This window comes from Rhinichthys klamathensis, unplaced genomic scaffold (assembly GCF_029890125.1).
Source record: "Rhinichthys klamathensis goyatoka isolate OS25496 unplaced genomic scaffold, OSU_Roscu_1.1 h1tg000732l_1, whole genome shotgun sequence".
Taxonomy (NCBI): Eukaryota; Metazoa; Chordata; class Actinopteri; order Cypriniformes; family Leuciscidae; genus Rhinichthys; species Rhinichthys klamathensis.
This window is the reverse complement of record NW_026607145.1, coordinates 380,001-398,699: the sequence shown is the minus strand read 5'-3', so window position 1 is coordinate 398,699 and position 18,699 is coordinate 380,001. Positions and strand designations below refer to the sequence as shown.

General features: G+C 44.4%; 1 protein-coding gene across 1 annotated transcript in view; it reads right to left on the bottom strand.

Moving 5' to 3' along the window:
- brpf1 (bromodomain and PHD finger containing, 1) overlaps window positions 1–18,699 on the bottom strand; it is a 68,103-nt gene that overhangs the window by 13,834 nt on the left and 35,570 nt on the right. The window contains exons 11-14 of the mRNA XM_056242598.1: window positions 14,236–14,505; window positions 10,497–10,644; window positions 7,386–7,519; window positions 6,566–6,681 (exon numbers count right to left, since the gene is read on the bottom strand). Of these exons, the coding sequence (XP_056098573.1) occupies window positions 6,566–6,681; window positions 7,386–7,519; window positions 10,497–10,644; window positions 14,236–14,505 (668 nt within the window). The remainder of the gene's footprint in view (window positions 1–6,565; window positions 6,682–7,385; window positions 7,520–10,496; window positions 10,645–14,235; window positions 14,506–18,699) is intronic.

Sequence of the window (18,699 nt, the reverse complement as noted above, 5' to 3'; positions counted from 1 at the left end):
AGAACCAGTCAAAGAACCAGTCAAAGAACCAGTCACAGAACCAGTCACAGCACCGGTCACAGAACCAGTCACAGAACCGGTCACAGCACCGGTCACAGCACCGGTCACAGAACCAGTCACAGAACCAGTCACAGAACCAGTCACAGAACCAGTCACAGAACCGGTCACAGCACCAGTCACAGCACCGGTCACAGAACCAGTCACAGCACCGGTCACAGAACCAGTCACAGAACCAGTCACAGAACCAGTCACAGAACCGGTCACAGAACCGGTCACAGCACCGGTCACAGAACCAGTCACAGAACCAGTCACAGCACCAGTCACAGCACCGGTCACAGCACCAGTCACAGAACCGGTCACAGCACCAGTCACAGAACCGGTCACAGCACCGGTCACAGAACCGGTCACAGCACCAGTCACAGAACCAGTCACAGCACCAGTCACAGAACCGGTCACAGAACCGGTCACAGCACCGGTCACAGAACCAGTCACAGCACCAGTCACAGAACCAGTCACAGCACCAGTCACAGAACCGGTCACAGAACCGGTCACAGAACCGGTCACAGCACCGGTCACAGCACCGGTCACAGCACCGGTCACAGAACCGGTCACAGCACCGGTCACAGAACCAGTCACAGCACCGGTCACAGAACCAGTCACAGCACCGGTCACAGAACCAGTCACAGCACCGGTCACAGAACCAGTCACAGCACCTGTCACAGAACCAGTCACAGCACCAGTCACAGAACCAGTCACAGCACCAGTCACAGCACCAGTCACAGAACCGGTCACAGAACCGGTCACAGCACCGGTCACAGCACCGGTCACAGCACCGGTCACAGCACCAGTCACAGAACCAGTCACAGAACCAGTCACAGCACCAGTCACAGCACCAGTCACAGCACCAGTCACAGAACCAGTCACAGAACCAGTCACAGCACCAGTCACAGAACCGGTCACAGAACCGGTCACAGCACCGGTCACAGCACCAGTCACAGAACCAGTCACAGCACCGGTCACAGAACCAGTCACAGCACCAGTCACAGCACCGGTCACAGAACCAGTCACAGTCGGGAACACACTCGTGTGTGTGAGACGCTTCTGGAGGGAATTACATCCAATCATTCTGATCACACACTGTGTTTCAGAAACACCAAACCAACATTAGAGACGCTGTGACGCCATTGGTTACTCCAGTTATCCAATCACAGCCGACGCTGAGGGAAAGTCACACGAGGGATTTATTCAGTAAATGTGTTTCTATTTTTAAGCGTATGTCTTCTTATCGGATAAAACAATTATATTTCTCAAATTTTACGCACATTTATTCACATCTGGGCGTGTTCATCCAGCACTTTATGCAATATGCCAACATTTAAATAACTATAGGTGGATGGAAACATTGCTAATATAGATGGAACAGAATTTTAACATGTCTGATTTATTACAAGGTAAAGTGTAGTTAGATCAATTTTGTTATTCTTTTTATTTTATTTAATATTCTACAATGTTACTTAACAAGTGTGTTGAAATCAATCCCTACACCGCTCGCTCATCAGTGATGACATCAGCGATTAAGCTCAGAACTGTGTGTGATATTACAATACCCTTAAAATACAAAAAGCAACAAAAAAAAAAAGTCTTAATGAAAATCATGAATTTTGGGCAAATACTTTTTTGGAGTTTTCTGTCATTTGAAACTCATCTTTTTAACGGTTATGTCTATAATGCAGTGCAGGAGTGTGTGTATAGTGTCTTTAATGCAGTGCAGGAGTGTGTGTATAGCGTCTATAATGCAGTGCAGGAGTGTGTGTATAGTGTCTATAATGCAGTGCAGGAGTGTGTGTATAGTGTCTTTAATGCAGTGCAGGAGTGTGTGTATAGTGTCTATAATGCAGTGCAGGAGTGTGTGTATAGTGTCTATAATGCAGTGCAGGAGTGTGTGTATAGTGTCTATAATGCAGTGCAGGAGTGTGTGTATAGTGTCTTTAATGCAGTGCAGGAGTGTGTGTATAGTGTCTATAATGCAGTGCAGGAGTGTGTGTATAGTCTATAATGCAGTGCAGGAGTGTGTGTATAGTGTCTATAATGCAGTGCAGGAGTGTGTGTATAGTGTCTATAATGCAGTGCAGGAGTGTGTGTATAGTGTCTTTAATGCAGTGCAGGAGTGTGTGTATAGTCTATAATGCAGTGCAGGAGTGTGTGTATAGTGTCTATAATGCAGTGCAGGAGTGTGTGTATAGTGTCTATAATGCAGTGCAGGAGTGTGTGTATAGTGTCTATAATGCAGTGCAGGAGTGTGTGTATAGTGTCTATAATGCAGTGCAGGAGTGTGTGTATAGCGTCTTTAATGCAGTGCAGGAGTGTGTGTATAGTGTCTATAATGCAGTGCAGGAGTGTGTGTATAGTGTCTTTAATGCAGTGCAGGAGTGTGTGTATAGTCTATAATGCAGTGCAGGAGTGTGTGTATAGTGTCTATAATGCAGTGCAGGAGTGTGTGTATAGTGTCTATAATGCAGTGCAGGAGTGTGTGTATAGTGTCTATAATGCAGTGCAGGAGTGTGTGTATAGTGTCTATAATGCAGTGCAGGAGTGTGTGTATAGTGTCTATAATGCAGTGCAGGAGTGTGTGTATAGCGTCTTTAATGCAGTGCAGGAGTGTGTGTATAGTGTCTATAATGCAGTGCAGGAGTGTGTGTATAGCGTCTTTAATGCAGTGCAGGAGTGTGTGTATAGTGTCTATAATGCAGTGCAGGAGTGTGTGTATAGTGTCTTTAATGCAGTGCAGGAGTGTGTGAATAGTGTCTAATGCAGTGCAGGAGTGTGTGTATAGTGTCTATAATGCAGTGCAGGAGTGTGTGTATAGTGTCTATAATGCAGTGCAGGAGTGTGTGTATAGTGTCTATAATGCAGTGCAGGAGTGTGTGTATAGTGTCTTTAATGCAGTGCAGGAGTGTGTGTATAGTGTCTTTAATGCAGTGCAGGAGTGTGTGTATAGTGTCTATAATGCAGTGCAGGAGTGTGTGTATAGTGTCTATAATGCAGTGCAGGAGTGTGTGTATAGTCTATAATGCAGTGCAGGAGTGTGTGTATAGTGTCTATAATGCAGTGCAGGAGTGTGTGTATAGTCTATAATGCAGTGCAGGAGTGTGTGTATAGTGTCTATAATGCAGTGCAGGAGTGTGTGTATAGTGTCTATAATGCAGTGCAGGAGTGTGTGTATAGTGTCTTTAATGCAGTGCAGGAGTGTGTGTATAGTCTATAATGCAGTGCAGGAGTGTGTGTATAGTGTCTATAATGCAGTGCAGGAGTGTGAGTATAGCGTCTATAATGCAGTGCAGGAGTGTGTGTATAGTGTCTATAATGCAGTGCAGGAGTGTGTGTATAGTGTCTTTAATGCAGTGCAGGAGTGTGTGTATAGTGTCTTTAATGCAGTGCAGGAGTGTGTGTATAGTGTCTATAATGCAGTGCAGGAGTGTGTGTATAGTGTCTATAATGCAGTGCAGGAGTGTGTGTATAGTGTCTTTAATGCAGTGCAGGAGTGTGTGTATAGTGTCTTTAATGCAGTGCAGGAGTGTGTGTATAGTGTCTATAATGCAGTGCAGGAGTGTGTGTATAGTGTCTATAATGCAGTGCAGGAGTGTGTGTATAGTGTCTATAATGCAGTGCAGGAGTGTGTGTATAGTGTCTATAATGCAGTGCAGGAGTGTGAGTATAGTGTCTTTAATGCAGTGCAGGAGTGTGTGTATAGTGTCTATAATGCAGTGCAGGAGTGTGTGTATAGTGTCTTTAATGCAGTGCAGGAGTGTGTGAATAGTGTCTAATGCAGTGCAGGAGTGTGTGTATAGTGTCTATAATGCAGTGCAGGAGTGTGTGTATAGTGTCTATAATGCAGTGCAGGAGTGTGTGTATAGTGTCTATAATGCAGTGCAGGAGTGTGTGTATAGTGTCTATAATGCAGTGCAGGAGTGTGTGTATAGTGTCTTTAATGCAGTGCAGGAGTGTGTGTATAGTGTCTTTAATGCAGTGCAGGAGTGTGTGTATAGTGTCTATAATGCAGTGCAGGAGTGTGTGTATAGTGTCTATAATGCAGTGCAGGAGTGTGTGTATAGTGTCTATAATGCAGTGCAGGAGTGTGTGTATAGTGTCTTTAATGCAGTGCAGGAGTGTGTGTATAGTCTATAATGCAGTGCAGGAGTGTGTGTATAGTGTCTATAATGCAGTGCAGGAGTGTGTGTATAGTGTCTATAATGCAGTGCAGGAGTGTGTGTATAGTGTCTATAATGCAGTGCAGGAGTGTGTGTAAAGTGTCTATAATGCAGTGCAGGAGTGTGTGTATAGTGTCTTTAATGCAGTGCAGGAGTGTGTGTATAGCGTCTTTAATGCAGTGCAGGAGTGTGTGTATAGTGTCTATAATGCAGTGCAGGAGTGTGTGTATAGTGTCTATAATGCAGTGCAGGAGTGTGTGTATAGTGTCTTTAATGCAGTGCAGGAGTGTGTGTATAGCGTCTTTAATGCAGTGCAGGAGTGTGTGTATAGCGTCTTTAATGCAGTGCAGGAGTGTGTGTATAGTGTCTTTAATGCAGTGCAGGAGTGTGTGTATAGTGTCTTTAATGCAGTGCAGGAGTGTGTGTATAGTCTATAATGCAGTGCAGGAGTGTGTGTATAGTCTATAATGCAGTGCAGGAGTGTGTGTATAGTCTATAATGCAGTGCAGGAGTGTGTGTATAGTGTCTATAATGCAGTGCAGGAGTGTGTGTATAGTGTCTTTAATGCAGTGCAGGAGTGTGTGTATAGTCTATAATGCAGTGCAGGAGTGTGTGTATAGTGTCTATAATGCAGTGCAGGAGTGTGTGTATAGTCTATAATGCAGTGCAGGAGTGTGTGTATAGTGTCTATAATGCAGTGCAGGAGTGTGTGTATAGTGTCTTTAATGCAGTGCAGGAGTGTGTGTATAGTCTATAATGCAGTGCAGGAGTGTGTGTATAGTGTCTATAATGCAGTGCAGGAGTGTGTGTATAGTGTCTATAATGCAGTGCAGGAGTGTGTGTATAGTGTCTTTAATGCAGTGCAGGAGTGTGTGTATAGTGTCTATAATGCAGTGCAGGAGTGTGTGTATAGTGTCTATAATGCAGTGCAGGAGTGTGTGTATAGTGTCTATAATGCAGTGCAGGAGTGTGTGTATAGTCTATAATGCAGTGCAGGAGTGTGTGTATAGTGTCTATAATGCAGTGCAGGAGTGTGTGTATAGTGTCTATAATGCAGTGCAGGAGTGTGTGTATAGTGTCTATAATGCAGTGCAGGAGTGTGTGTATAGTGTCTTTAATGCAGTGCAGGAGTGTGTGTATAGTGTCTATAATGCAGTGCAGGAGTGTGTGTATAGTGTCTATAATGCAGTGCAGGAGTGTGAGTATAGTGTCTTTAATGCAGTGCAGGAGTGTGTGTATAGTGTCTATAATGCAGTGCAGGAGTGTGTGTATAGTGTCTTTAATGCAGTGCAGGAGTGTGTGTATAGTCTATAATGCAGTGCAGGAGTGTGTGTATAGTGTCTATAATGCAGTGCAGGAGTGTGTGTATAGTGTCTATAATGCAGTGCAGGAGTGTGTGTATAGTGTCTATAATGCAGTGCAGGAGTGTGTGTATAGTGTCTATAATGCAGTGCAGGAGTGTGTGTATAGTGTCTATAATGCAGTGCAGGAGTGTGTGTATAGTGTCTATAATGCAGTGCAGGAGTGTGTGTATAGTGTCTATAATGCAGTGCAGGAGTGTGTGTATAGTGTCTATAATGCAGTGCAGGAGTGTGTGTATAGTGTCTTTGTCCTCTTTACTGCACAATCACAGCATGAGAAACATCATCAGATGAGATGGAGAAAGTCTTTCTACAGTGGAAAGACACCAATAAATCAACTTGGGAATCCCGTCACCTGACCTCAGGAAAGTCATGTTCGTAGAATATAAAAAGAATTGTAGTTAAAAAGTATATATATATATATTTTAGAAAATGGCCGATGGTTTGGCTCGATAAGACTCTTGCTCAGCTGATCATGCACAGCCGGTTAAAGCACTCCAAAGCCCTTTGAAACTGCATTGATTTGGACTTCAAAACGTTGGTGTCCATTATTCGAAGAAAAATCCAGAAATGTTTTCCTCAAAAAACGTATTTTCTCTTCCACTGAGGAAAGAAACACATGGATATCTTGGATGGCATTGGTGTGCATAGGCCACGCAGTGCTGGCGGAATAACACATTAGCGGACCGGAGGGAATAATATGGAATTGTTTAAAGAAAACCGCTTGCAAAAAATATATTAAAGCACTTTCAAGGACCTGTCTCCTTATATTTTCCTATTTATTTTTTCAGATTCACAAACTTTCAAGGATTTCAAGGACCCATGGGAACCCTGTTATTAATATATTAATATATTAGTCGACTAATCGCTTAAATGAACGACTACTAGTTGACTAGAAAAATCTTTAGTCGAGGGCAGCCCTACATACAGCGCAAATTAAAAATGTAGTGAAAGCTGAGTGAGTGTGTGAGAGTGTGTGTGTGTTAGGTCACTCACCAGAGCGGGGTATGATGGGTATCCTCTGCACTTGGCCCACACCAGATCGAGAGCGTCCAGAGCGCTGTAGTCATCGGAGCTCATCCAGCATCCCGAGCGGCCCCTGCTGCGCACCACTGAAACACACGGCCAGGCCAGGCTCATTACACAGCACAGGCTTAACACAACCGTAGCGGATCCACACTGCTCTACAATACAGTCACATTCATCAATAGAGTAGAGGAGTAGAAAAAAAAACATCTCAGCGACCTAGAGGCACTGAACCCACACACACACACACACACGTCTGATGTCACAGTGAGACACTCCTCGGGATCCTCCCATGGAGTAGGAGTCGTTCACACACACACACACACACACACACACGTCTGATGTCACAGTGAGACACTCCTCGGGATCCTCCCATGGAGTAGGAGTCGTTCACACACACACACACACACACACACGTCTGATGTCACAGTGAGACACTCCTCGGGATCCTCCCATGGAGTAGGAGTCGTTCAAATTCACACACACACACACACACACACACGTCTGATGTGTGTGTGCTGCACTCACAGTGAGACACTCCTCGGGATCCTCCCATGGAGTAGGAGTCGTTCACACACACACACACACACGTCTGATGTCACAGTGAGACACTCCTCGGGATCCTCCCATGGAGTAGGAGTCGTTCACACACACACACACACACACACACACGTCTGATGTCACAGTGAGACACTCCTCGGGATCCTCCCATGGAGTAGGAGTCGTTCACATTCACACACACACACACACACACACACACACACGTCTGATGTGTGTGTGCTGCACTCACAGTGAGACACTCCTCGGGATCCTCCCATGGAGTAGGAGTCGTTCTCTGTGCCGGACGTCTCCTCGCTGCTGTCATCCGGGAACGTGGAGCGTGAGAACGAGGCCTTCCCTCGACCCTGTTTAGAGGGAGTGGTGCTGCCACGAGAAACACACACACACAGTTTAAAATTATTCAATAATAATAATAATAATGTGTGTGTGTGTGTGTGTGTGTACCTGGTCCTGTCTGACGCTGCGCTGCTGCTGCTGGAGTGTGTGTATGTGTGTGTGTGTGTGTGTGTGTGTGTACCTGGTCCTGTCTGATGCTGCGCTGCTGCTGGTGATGTGTGTGTGTGTGTGTGTGTGTGTACCTGGTCCTGTCTGATGCTGCGCTGCTGCTGGTGATGTGTGTGTGTGTGTGTGTGTGTGTGTGTACCTGGTCCTGTCTGATGCTGCGCTGCTGCTGGTGATGTGTGTGTGTGTGTGTGTGTGTGTGTGTGTGTGTACCTGGTCCTGTCTGATGCTGCGCTGCTGCTGGTGATGTGTGTGTGTGTGTGTGTGTGTGTGTGTGTGTACCTGGTCCTGGCTGATGCTGCGCTGCTGCTGGTGATGTGTGTGTGTGTGTGTGTGTGTGTGTGTGTGTGTGTGTGTGTGTGTGTGTGTGTGTGTGTGTACCTGGTCCTGTCTGATGCTGCGCTGCTGCTGGTGATGTGTGTGTGTGTGTGTGTGTGTGTGTGTGTGTACCTGGTCCTGGCTGATGCTGCGCTGCTGCTGGTGATGTGTGTGTGTGTGTGTGTGTGTGTGTGTGTGTGTGTGTGTACCTGGTCCTGTCTGATGCTGCGCTGCTGCTGGTGATGTGTGTGTGTGTGTGTGTACCTGGTCCTGTCTGATGCTGCGCTGCTGCTGGTGATGTGTGTGTGTGTGTGTGTACCTGGTCCTGTCTGATGCTGCGCTGCTGCTGGTGATGTGTGTGTGTGCAGGGCCGGCTCTAACCCTTTGGTTGCCCTAGGCGATATTGAGTTTTGCGCCGTTTTAAAAAATTATAAGTATTTATTAAACTAAACATGCTCTTATAGTTACTCAAAAACTTAAACAATAAATTGTTCATACAAATGCTACAAAGAACGTTCAAGGATATTTATATAATAGTTGCATTGTACAACTATATTTTATCTGACCATAAATAACTTTTAGTAGATAAATTACAACTACTAACACTAGGCCTACTATTATTACAATCTATTGGGCTGCTACAAGGCTAAGGGGGTTTCGGGGGTATTTCCCAGTAAGAAAATTTTGTGCATTTTAATGTTAAATTCATCAATCTGGTGAGAGTTCAAAACTAAAAGCTCCAACCCATATTCAGTGTGCAAATTAAACAAAGAAAAATTCAAACCTCTTTTAATTACAGTGTCTGTCTACATTACACTACTACATAATAATAGATATAATATTAATCCCATGACAGTAATTGCCATAGGCTATATTGTAAAACAAATGAAATAAAGGAAACTTTCATTAGTATTGTACAAATTTCTATACTTGAAAGTAAGTTATATATTTGGAAGTAACCCAGCGCCGCCAATTAAGCAAAACAAAACCAAACGAATGGGCCACCGATGTACGAGTTTTATGGGCCGTTAAGAAAAAAATAGAAAAATAAAAGTATGAGATGTATCGGCCCAAAAAGCACGTCGGGCCCGCGGGAATCTCCCGGTTGTCCCGATGGCCAGAACATTTGACACCTTAATGGATAAGATGAGAAGACTTACCTCTATACTGGGCTTTCTTTTTATCTAGCAACTAACCCCCGCCCCCCCTTTAGGAGATGATCGACAATAATCATCCATTCAATCTAATAATCAGGTTGACAAGTAATTAAACGTATGGCTGAGGGGCGCCTTAGGATGATCATGTTTAATAAACATGTTTTTGTTTCGCTTGTCATTCTAATTCTATGATTAATGGGAAATAGGCCAGGGGCGACACTAGAGGGCGCCCGCGCCCCCAACACATTTGTCGCCCTAGGCAACCGCCTAGTTCGCCTATAGCAATCGCCGGCCCTGTGTGTGTGTGTTTGTACCTGGTCCTGACTGATGCTGCGCTGCTGCTGGTGATGTGTGTGTGTGTGTTTGTACCTGGTCCTGACTGATGCTGCGCTGCTGCTGGTGATGTGTGTGTGTGTGTGTGTGTACCTGGTCCTGACTGATGCTGCGCTGCTGCTGGTGATGTGTGTGTGTGTGTGTGTGTGTGTGTGTGTACCTGGTCCTGTCTGATGCTGCTGGTGGTGTGTGTGTGTGTATACCTGGTCCTGTCTGATGCTGCGCTGCTGCTGCTGGTGGTGTGTGTGTGTGTGTACCTGGTCCTGTCTGATGCTGCTGCTGGTGATGTGTGTGTGTGTGTGTGTGTGTGTGTGTGTGTGTGTGTGTGTGTGTGTGTACCTGGTCCTGTCTGATGCTGCGCTGCTGCTGGTGATGTGTGTGTGTGTGTGTGTGTGTGTGTGTACCTGGTCCTGTCTGATGCTGCTGGTGGTGTGTGTGTGTGTACCTGGTCCTGTCTGATGCTGCGCTGCTGCTGCTGCTGGTGGTGTGTGTGTGTGTGTACCTGGTCCTGTCTGATGCTGCTGCTGGTGATGTGTGTGTGTGTGTTTGTTTTTGTGATATATGAGGACACAAATGTGTATAATGACATGCATATTACACTGGTATTACAACTTACACGTGATATATGAGGACATTGCATGTGTCCTCATATTTCAAATAGCTTAAAAAACATAAAAAACAATGGGGTTTTTTTTATGTAAAAATGCAGCATGTCTCCTGTGATGGGTAGGTTTAGGGATAGGGGCAGTGTAGGGGGATAGAATATACAGTTTGTCCAGTATAAAAGTCATTACGCCTATGGAATGTCCTCATATATCACAAAAACAAAGCTGTGTGTGTGTGTGTGTGTGTGTGTGTGTGTGTGTGTGTGTGTGTGTGTGTGTGTACCTGGTCCTGTCTGACACGGCGCTGCTGCTGCTGCTGCTGGTGATGTGTGTGTGTGTGTGTGTGTGTGTGTGTACCTGGTCCTGTCTGACGCGGCGCTGCTGCTGGTGATGTGTGTGTGTGTGTGTGTGTGTGTGTGTGTGTACCTGGTCCTGTCTGACGCGGCGCTGCTGCTGCTGCTGCTGGTGGACTCAGAGTCGGAGCTGGAGCGCGGGAGACTCCTCTCGTTCCTGTACACCAGAAAGCTCTCCGTCTTCGGCTGGCCGCTTCCACCGAAGCCATTAGTGTGCAGACCTGAGGAGGAGAGGAAACTCCATTACACTGATGTGTGTTTGACACCCTCACACACACAGGGACAGTCAGAGTCGAGGAATCTCAGTTCGCCACTGAGCTTCTGTGGTACTTAATTCAGTTCTCTCTCTCTTGAGCTCAAACGGACACGTGCACGCGGAGTCGCGGAATGAAGTCAAAATACCCGCATGTAGCTTTAATAAGGATAAATTATATTAATTAATTAGTTATATTTCATTTAAACAGTGAAGACTGCTATCAAATAGTCATATTTATTCATATTGCAGTTTTCACAATACACATTATTTCAAAGCAGCTTTACAGAAAACCATGATGTTATGGCTTATAATATTTCAATATCATCACACTTTATAGTTTCATTTATCAGATTAGAGCTGAGTGATAATAGTAACATTTTGTGACAATACAAACAATCAAGTGTTTTATATTTGCTATAGTATATATCGCTTAACTTGAGTTAACGGTTTTAATGCTGATAAAGTTGGACAAACAGTAATGGTATCATTAATTATTATTTATTTAATTAATTTCAGTTAATAAATTGTTATGTGGGGATACTGAGATTTATCGAACCTGTGAGGTTTTATACGAATTATTGGTATAATTTGGTGATGCGTTTGTATGAATGTCATATTCAGCAACTGCCTTATGGAAAACAGATCAACATTTCTTGGTGTTCCACGGAAAAAGAAAACGAGTAAATAGTGATTTTTCAGGCTTTGTTTTCTGATCCTTGTGTCTTCCGGTGGTGGGGATTTCCCAGCATTCAAAGCTCTAAACAGAAAACATCTGACTCACAGAGCAGTGTGGGAGTTTCCTCACAATCAGTCAGTCTGTGAATATGAATAATCAGCGATGATAGAAACAGTTAAACCACAGGATTCAATGAAGAACGGCAGAAGTCTCTCAGCAGCGAAACAAATGATGAATGATGAAAGTGTGCACTATCAAGTTCGTTTTTTTGCAAAGCGAGTGGCATAATCGATTATGTAAATTCCACATTTTTTAAAACAACAATTACGATATTATCATAGACGACACAGATCGCACATCGCTGACCTTTAGGTATGAAGCTTTCTAGGGCTGCATTTACATTACATTGATCAAGTGACCCTCACGCATGTAGGAAAAAAGCCCATTTGATTCTGATGTTCTCAGATCGGTTTCAGGCCTCATTCATATGTGGAAATAAATCTAATATGAATTGTGTGTGGATGGTGTGGAAAGCAAAAGCTTGTATTATCATTTCGTTTGCATCCATTTGCAAATCCCGCCGTTTTCCTTTTCAGTCGGAGGTTTTCCGGGTCAGTGGGTCTACCTCGGGGTGTTTCGGCAAGTGTAGATGCGGGTCCATTAGGCTGCCAGATGAATGCACAGACCTAATGAGAATGACACGCATCCGTTCTCTTTCTCGGTTTACAACACACAAGCGGCTGTGTTTACGAGGAAACTCGCCGAGACGGCCATTTTGACTTTATTTTACGTGCACGTGTCCATTTAAGCTCAGAAGAGAGAGAAAGAGAACTGAATTTCAATATGTGTGTTCACGTGCTGTCTCCACGGCTGTGTGTGTGTGTGTGTGTGTGCGAGTCCTCTTGCGCTTGATGTCTGACTCGACTTAAAATGTTGGGTCACGAGTTACTGACGTAACGCCGGTTCTCTGATACTCTGTGCACTCGGCGGACGGGACTGATTCGGGGGAAGAATAACATCTTCATCCTCATCCTCATCCTCATCTTCATCCTCATCCTCATCTTCATCCTCATCTTCATCCTCATCTTCATCTTCATCTTCATCCTCATCTTCATCCTCGTCTTCATCTTCATCCTCATCCTCATCTTCATCCTCATCCTCATCTTCATCCTCATCCTCATCCTCATCCTCATCTTCATCTTCATCCTCATCCTCATCCTCATCTTCATCCTCATCTTCATCCTCATCTTCATCTTCATCTTCATCCTCATCCTCATCCTCATCTTCATCCTCATCCTCGAGGATGGTCGACAACACCTCGCCATCGTCATATTCCTCTCCGCGAACGGGAGGATGTGGAGGACGACCTTTCCTCCGGGGCTCTCCGGTTCCTTCACACTGGCAATGATGGAGCCTACTCCGAAAATCTTCCACGGGGAAGAGAGCGAGAATGACGAAACGGTTTATATTCAGGGAGGCGGGGCTGATCACTGCAGCGATTGGCCTGCCATCTTTGGCAGACTTGGTGTCATTGGGGTTTGAGATACCAAACTTAGAGAGAGAACACATTAGGGCTGTCACTTTGGTAACGCTTCCTTTTACAGTCCTGTTACCCATCTACATACTATGTACTTATTATAGTAATTACAATTACTGGGTAATACTAACCCTGACCCTACCCCTAACCCATGTACTTACCTTATATTCGCCAGAACTTTCTAGGTAAGTACACTGTAAGTACACGTAAGTACTGTACTGTAAAAGGAAGCGTTACCGTCACTTTACGCTTGAAAATCGATTGCACAATCGATCCGACCAACCAACACAAGTTTCGAAAAACTAAAAAAGGGAATCGATTTTAAGGGCCTTTTTTTTTTTTTACCAAAGATGTGTGTTAGGAGGACAGATCAGTACAGCACACAGAACATGTGGGATGCTGGAAAATAACAGTGTCTTTTCTGTTCACCAAATGCTTTTTAATATTCGCTATTACTTCAGTGCAAGTGAACAAGCGCAACGTTATTTGTTGTGTAGTGACGTGTGTGTGTGTGTGTGTGTGTTCAAGTAAGCCAGAAATGTGCAGATTCTGCAATACGCTGTATTTAATATATCATGAGGATCACGAGTTGCGTTTTTGTGCTGAATCCACGCAGATTTGGCTTACACGAACTTCCCCAGCTAAGTGAGTAAACACAGAAACACGCCAGATTGGCTCGTGATTTGACAGCGTTTCCCGCCAAAGTTCATTTGTACGCGCATCTGGCGGGTCGAGGTGTTAATCTCAATCCCTGAACGTTGCGCTCCTGTTTGTCATTGTGCTGAAACTTCACGCCAATAAATCATCAGGAATATTGCTGAATTGTGTGTCTCAAGCGCCCTCTTTATGCTCGTCCTAATGCCTGTTAGGTGTCCGTGGATTTGCCTGTATTTGGTGTTGAAAATGGAAACGTCTTTAGATGGAAAATCGATTCAATGATCCCTTATGACTCAAAAATCGAACAGGATTTTTTCACAATAGTGACAGCCCTAGAACACATGCTAATGATAAACTTTCACTCTATGATGATTTAACTATCGCAGATACGCACATCGTGATACCGATATCGGTGCTAAAACGAAATATCGTCCCGCCCAACAACCAATCGGAATTGTGCATTAAGACCTTCAGTGTAAATGTGGCCTAGGAAACCTGGTGTTGTCCGTTTTCTAAGGCAGGATTGCACGTATCCTAACAGAGAAAGCAAACACAGAACGCACAACGACTCGAATTGAATTTGGACATTGTGATCCATTATTTGTGGTTGCGGTGTATAAAATGTTTAGTAGAGTGTGGTTTGGTAAACCTCATTTGTGAGCTAAACCTCCGTGTGCGTCACGTACCCAGGATGAGGTGGTCGTGCTCGCTGTCGGTCTCCGAGCTGGAGCTGGACTGGGGACTGTGGGGTCTCTTGCGGGACGGGTGGAGCGAGGGAAGCTGCGGGGGGCCGATGGCACTGGAGATCAACCCCGACCCGTGCAGGAGATCGCGGTTCTTCGGGGGTCGGCCCGGGCGCTTGGGAGGTCCGGAGGCTTTTGGGTTCTTCTTGGAGAAGAGGACAGATGTGCGCCGGCCGACCTCAGGAGCCAGAGCTGAAGACGACGTGCTCAGATCTACAGAGACAAGGACAAGACGGGACATTTGTGCATTTAAAAAGAACAATCACATCATTTAAAGAGGTCCTATAATGCCCTTTCACAAGATGTTAAATAAGTCTGATGTCCCCAGAGTGTGTGTGTGACGTTTTAGCTCAAAATACCCAACAGATATTTTATTTATAGCATGTTAAAATTGGCACTTTTTGAGGGTGAGCAAAAACACAGTTTTTGTGTGTGTCCCTTTAAATGCAAATGAGCTGCTGCTCCCGGCACAGTGGGCGGAGCTTCAAGAGCTTGTGTGTGTGTGTGTGTGTGTGTGTGTGTGTGTGTTTACAGCTCCGATTACCTCACACAGACAACACTGAAAATGTCTAAAACTTTTAGCCTTTTATGTTCAAACTGGAGTCGGACAAAGATGGAGAGACTCAGAAGAAGTGACTTGTAGAGCAACAGGACATCTCTGAATGGTTAGTTGATGAATGTATGTTTCTGATGTGGAGTTAACTACCTTCTAGTCATTGATTAGCATATTCTGTCATGATAATCTATAAATCATGTTCCCCGGGGCGGGGTTTATGTAAATTTTACATAACGTGAAATTGTAGTTCCTACCAGCCGTTTGTTGTAGTCCTTAAAGACCCACTCCGATGAAAATAATGTTTTTCTAGGTGTTAACATGTTCTTGTGGCATTTTTCTGATGTTAGAGGACATATCTTGAGAAAATAAGCTCAAAGTTGTATTTCTGAGTATTTCTACATTCAAATGGCTGTGAATCAGTAGCAGACGCTAAAATGCCGGCTAAAATAGACTGGAGTTGTGACGTAGTAACTCCACTGGGCGTCTCCACACGCGACGTCTTGGAGTGAAATAATGATCGGTGATAACTTTGATTAACTTCGGATAATAATAATGAACGTGTATATAATACTGTTGCCCCACCGGTATTGGGGGTGTAAGCTAGCGGGAGAGACAGAGCTCTCAGCAACGGGCAGGGGGAGGGGCGTCTCCGTGCCATTCGCAGAGGCGAATTGCTAATGAGCTACTGCCGCTCTGCTGAAGCGAAGTCCCAGAAAACGGCACAGGTTTTGTGATTTTGGATAAAAATGGCATAATCATAATTTAAAGACCACTGGGAATGTTTAAAAATAGCTCAAAATATGATCGGAGTGGGACTTTAAAAAAGCATTTTCTGTAAAAGTAAATCTCTCCTTTTGCTTTGAACTCTGAGCGTCATAACTTTGCAGATGTTGTTTATCCTCAAACCGCAACATTACACACTCACTACAGCTAGAAACGTGAAATCATAACCAACCACCCCTTTAAGTGCATTTATGGTGAGATTACTAGATTTTCATGTCAATGAAACCAATGCACCTGGAGCGCATTACCGGACCGTGTGAAAGCGAACACTGGTAAACATGGGTATGGGGAAAGATACGCACTGCAAACGGAGTGTGTGTGACACGTCGCGTCTGGTTTAGGACTAGGCTGGGAATCTCCAGGCTTCAGACGGCTGCGATGGGATGATAAAACGATTATCGATGCATGTTTTTTTCTCACTGTGTGACTACTTGGTACTTTTAAAGCCAAGTATTTGTAATGATCCAATATATTACTTCCAATATCCAACTAATGCTTCCAATTAGATCTCCAACATTTTCCTATTTATATGTTGTGATTTGTATAGTCACATGAGACACAGCCATCTTCTAACAGTTTAGCTGTTACATACTGGGAACTATATTCTCAGAAGGCGAAGCACTGCTACTTGGGCGGAGTGATTAGCGCAACACCTGAAAGGCACCGCTGTAACTTCCGTCAACAAAACCAAAGTGACTAGCTAGCTAGTAGCGAACGTGACTGGTGATCTCAGGTGCTGCGCGCAAATCACTCCGCAGAAGTAGCAGTGCTTCGCCTTAGAGAATATAGTTCCCAGTATGTATACGGTTAGAAGATGGCTGTGTCTCATGTGACCTTGTTATTTGTACACGCTGGGACTACAAATCACAACATGTAAATAGGAAAATGTTGGCGTTATTTTGTCACTTATTGGGATCAGTAGGCTTGCTGGAGCCGTTTACCTCCAGTCTTTGTGCTAAGCTAGGCTTGAAGAGCTTCACACGGCTCTGCACGATCCCAGCTGGGGAACAGGGTCTTATCTAGCCAAACGATATGGCCATTTTCTAAAAAATAAATAAAAATGTGTATATACTTTTTAACTACAATTGTTTGTCTTGTGCTGGTCTGCGTAATCACTGGTCTGCGACGCGCCAGGCATTACGACATCACGTGGAAAAGGTCACGCTGGACGTAGGCGGAAGCACCGCCCCATTGTTTACAAGCGTAGAGAAGGAGGATCGTTCAAATTTTATTGTACGTTGAATGAAATATTTATGTCAGTTTATTGTTTAAAGTGGTCCTTTCGTGTGCGTATCCTGGATGTTTGAAACAATGGGGCGGGGCTTTCTCCTACGTCCAGCGTGACCTTTCCAACGTGATGACGTAATGCCTGGCGCGTCGCACACCAGCACAAGACCAACAATTGTGGTTAAAAAGTATATACATTTTTTTTTTTTTTTTAAATGCCCGATGGTTTGGCTAGATAAGACCCTGTTCCTCAGCTGGGGTCGTGCAGAGCCGTGTGAAGCTCTTCAAAGCCCTTTGAAACTGCATTGATTTGGACTTCAACAATTTGGTTACCGTTGAAGTCCATTGTGTGGAGAAAAATCCTGAAATGTTTTCCTCAAAAAACCTCTTTCCTCTTTTCCACTGAACAGAAAGACATGAACATCTTGGATGGCATTGGGGTGAGTAAATTATCAGGAAATTTTCATTTTGAGGTGAACTAATCCTTTAACATTTAGAAATCGATTTTTGACATTCGTGATTCGATTCAGAATCGTCCACGTCCGCATCTAAGAATCAATCCCCCCCCACCCCTATTTAGGACAGGGTGTAACACTGTGTCCTAACCAGACGCGATGCGATAAGATTCCAGCGAAAAATAATTTGTCTGTCCACACTAGACGTGACTGCGAGATGCGTAAAAATCAATCACACCCACAGCCAATCAGAGCAGCGTGTGGGCGGAGTCTCGCGGCACCAGAGAGTAATCCTGACGGCACTCCCAAGAAAATGGATAAGTAGCTACATAATCAAATTCACAAATATTACACCATTTAAACTTTAAAAATACATAGGCTACTGAGTTACTAAAACAATCTTTGTCAAAGAATACACTTGTTTGTTCACAATTTGAACGTTCTTGTTTCCATTTATTTAATTTCAAGATCTGAGGTGAATCAATTGTTGCTTTTACAGCTGCAAAGCTGGAGCACTAACTGATATTCTGTGTTATACGTTAAATAAAGCACATAAACAGCGCCTGAGATTATCATCGCCACACTTTGTGTTTGTTGTTCCAGCGCGACGTCGCAGAAAAATAGACCCCTTTTGCGCCGACGTCACAGTTGCGTCACAGCGCTAGCTGGAGGCAAAACAAACGGACAACTGGAGGCGGCCAATACAAACCAGCACAGATTCGGCTACATAAGAAGAAGCTTAAGTTATTATTAAATGGCATCTTGTTGTGTTGTTGGGTGCAAGAATCAATGAAAAATGAATATGCTGTATCTGGAATTTTTATTTCTAGAAAATATTCACATCATTAACATTGCACCGTAATGTCACTCTTTACACTGTCGTCTTCTCGGCGCTGGCTCGGCAGAACTGCGGATCGTACACACAAGTCTTTACATGACCATTCAGCACATAGTTATAGGCATCTAAAGATTTATATGCCCTCAGTTTCTCTTTACGCTCGGCTTCTCTATCGGATAGGTGTAGAAGTCAGGCCACTCAACCGGAGGTAGCGCTAACATTAATCCTGTCAGATCGTCCATCATTGAGTGAGCGTGTACGGGTCGGCCAATCTGGTTCCGTCCGTTAAAATGAACTTTTGCAAATAACAATCGCGGTCCTGGACACTGAGTGACCTAACACATTAAGATAAAATCGGATTTTCTCCAGTCGTTGTTAAAAAACAAGCTAACAAAACTTGCAAACTAGCGTTAGTGAAGCGGCCAGAGGGATCGTTCTGCCTCCACCTAAGCTCCGCCCACAGAAAACATCACCATGTTTACCAACTGAAAAGGGGTCTATAGAAACAGTTTCTAAAATAGAGTTGTCGCGTGTCGCGGCTGGTTAGG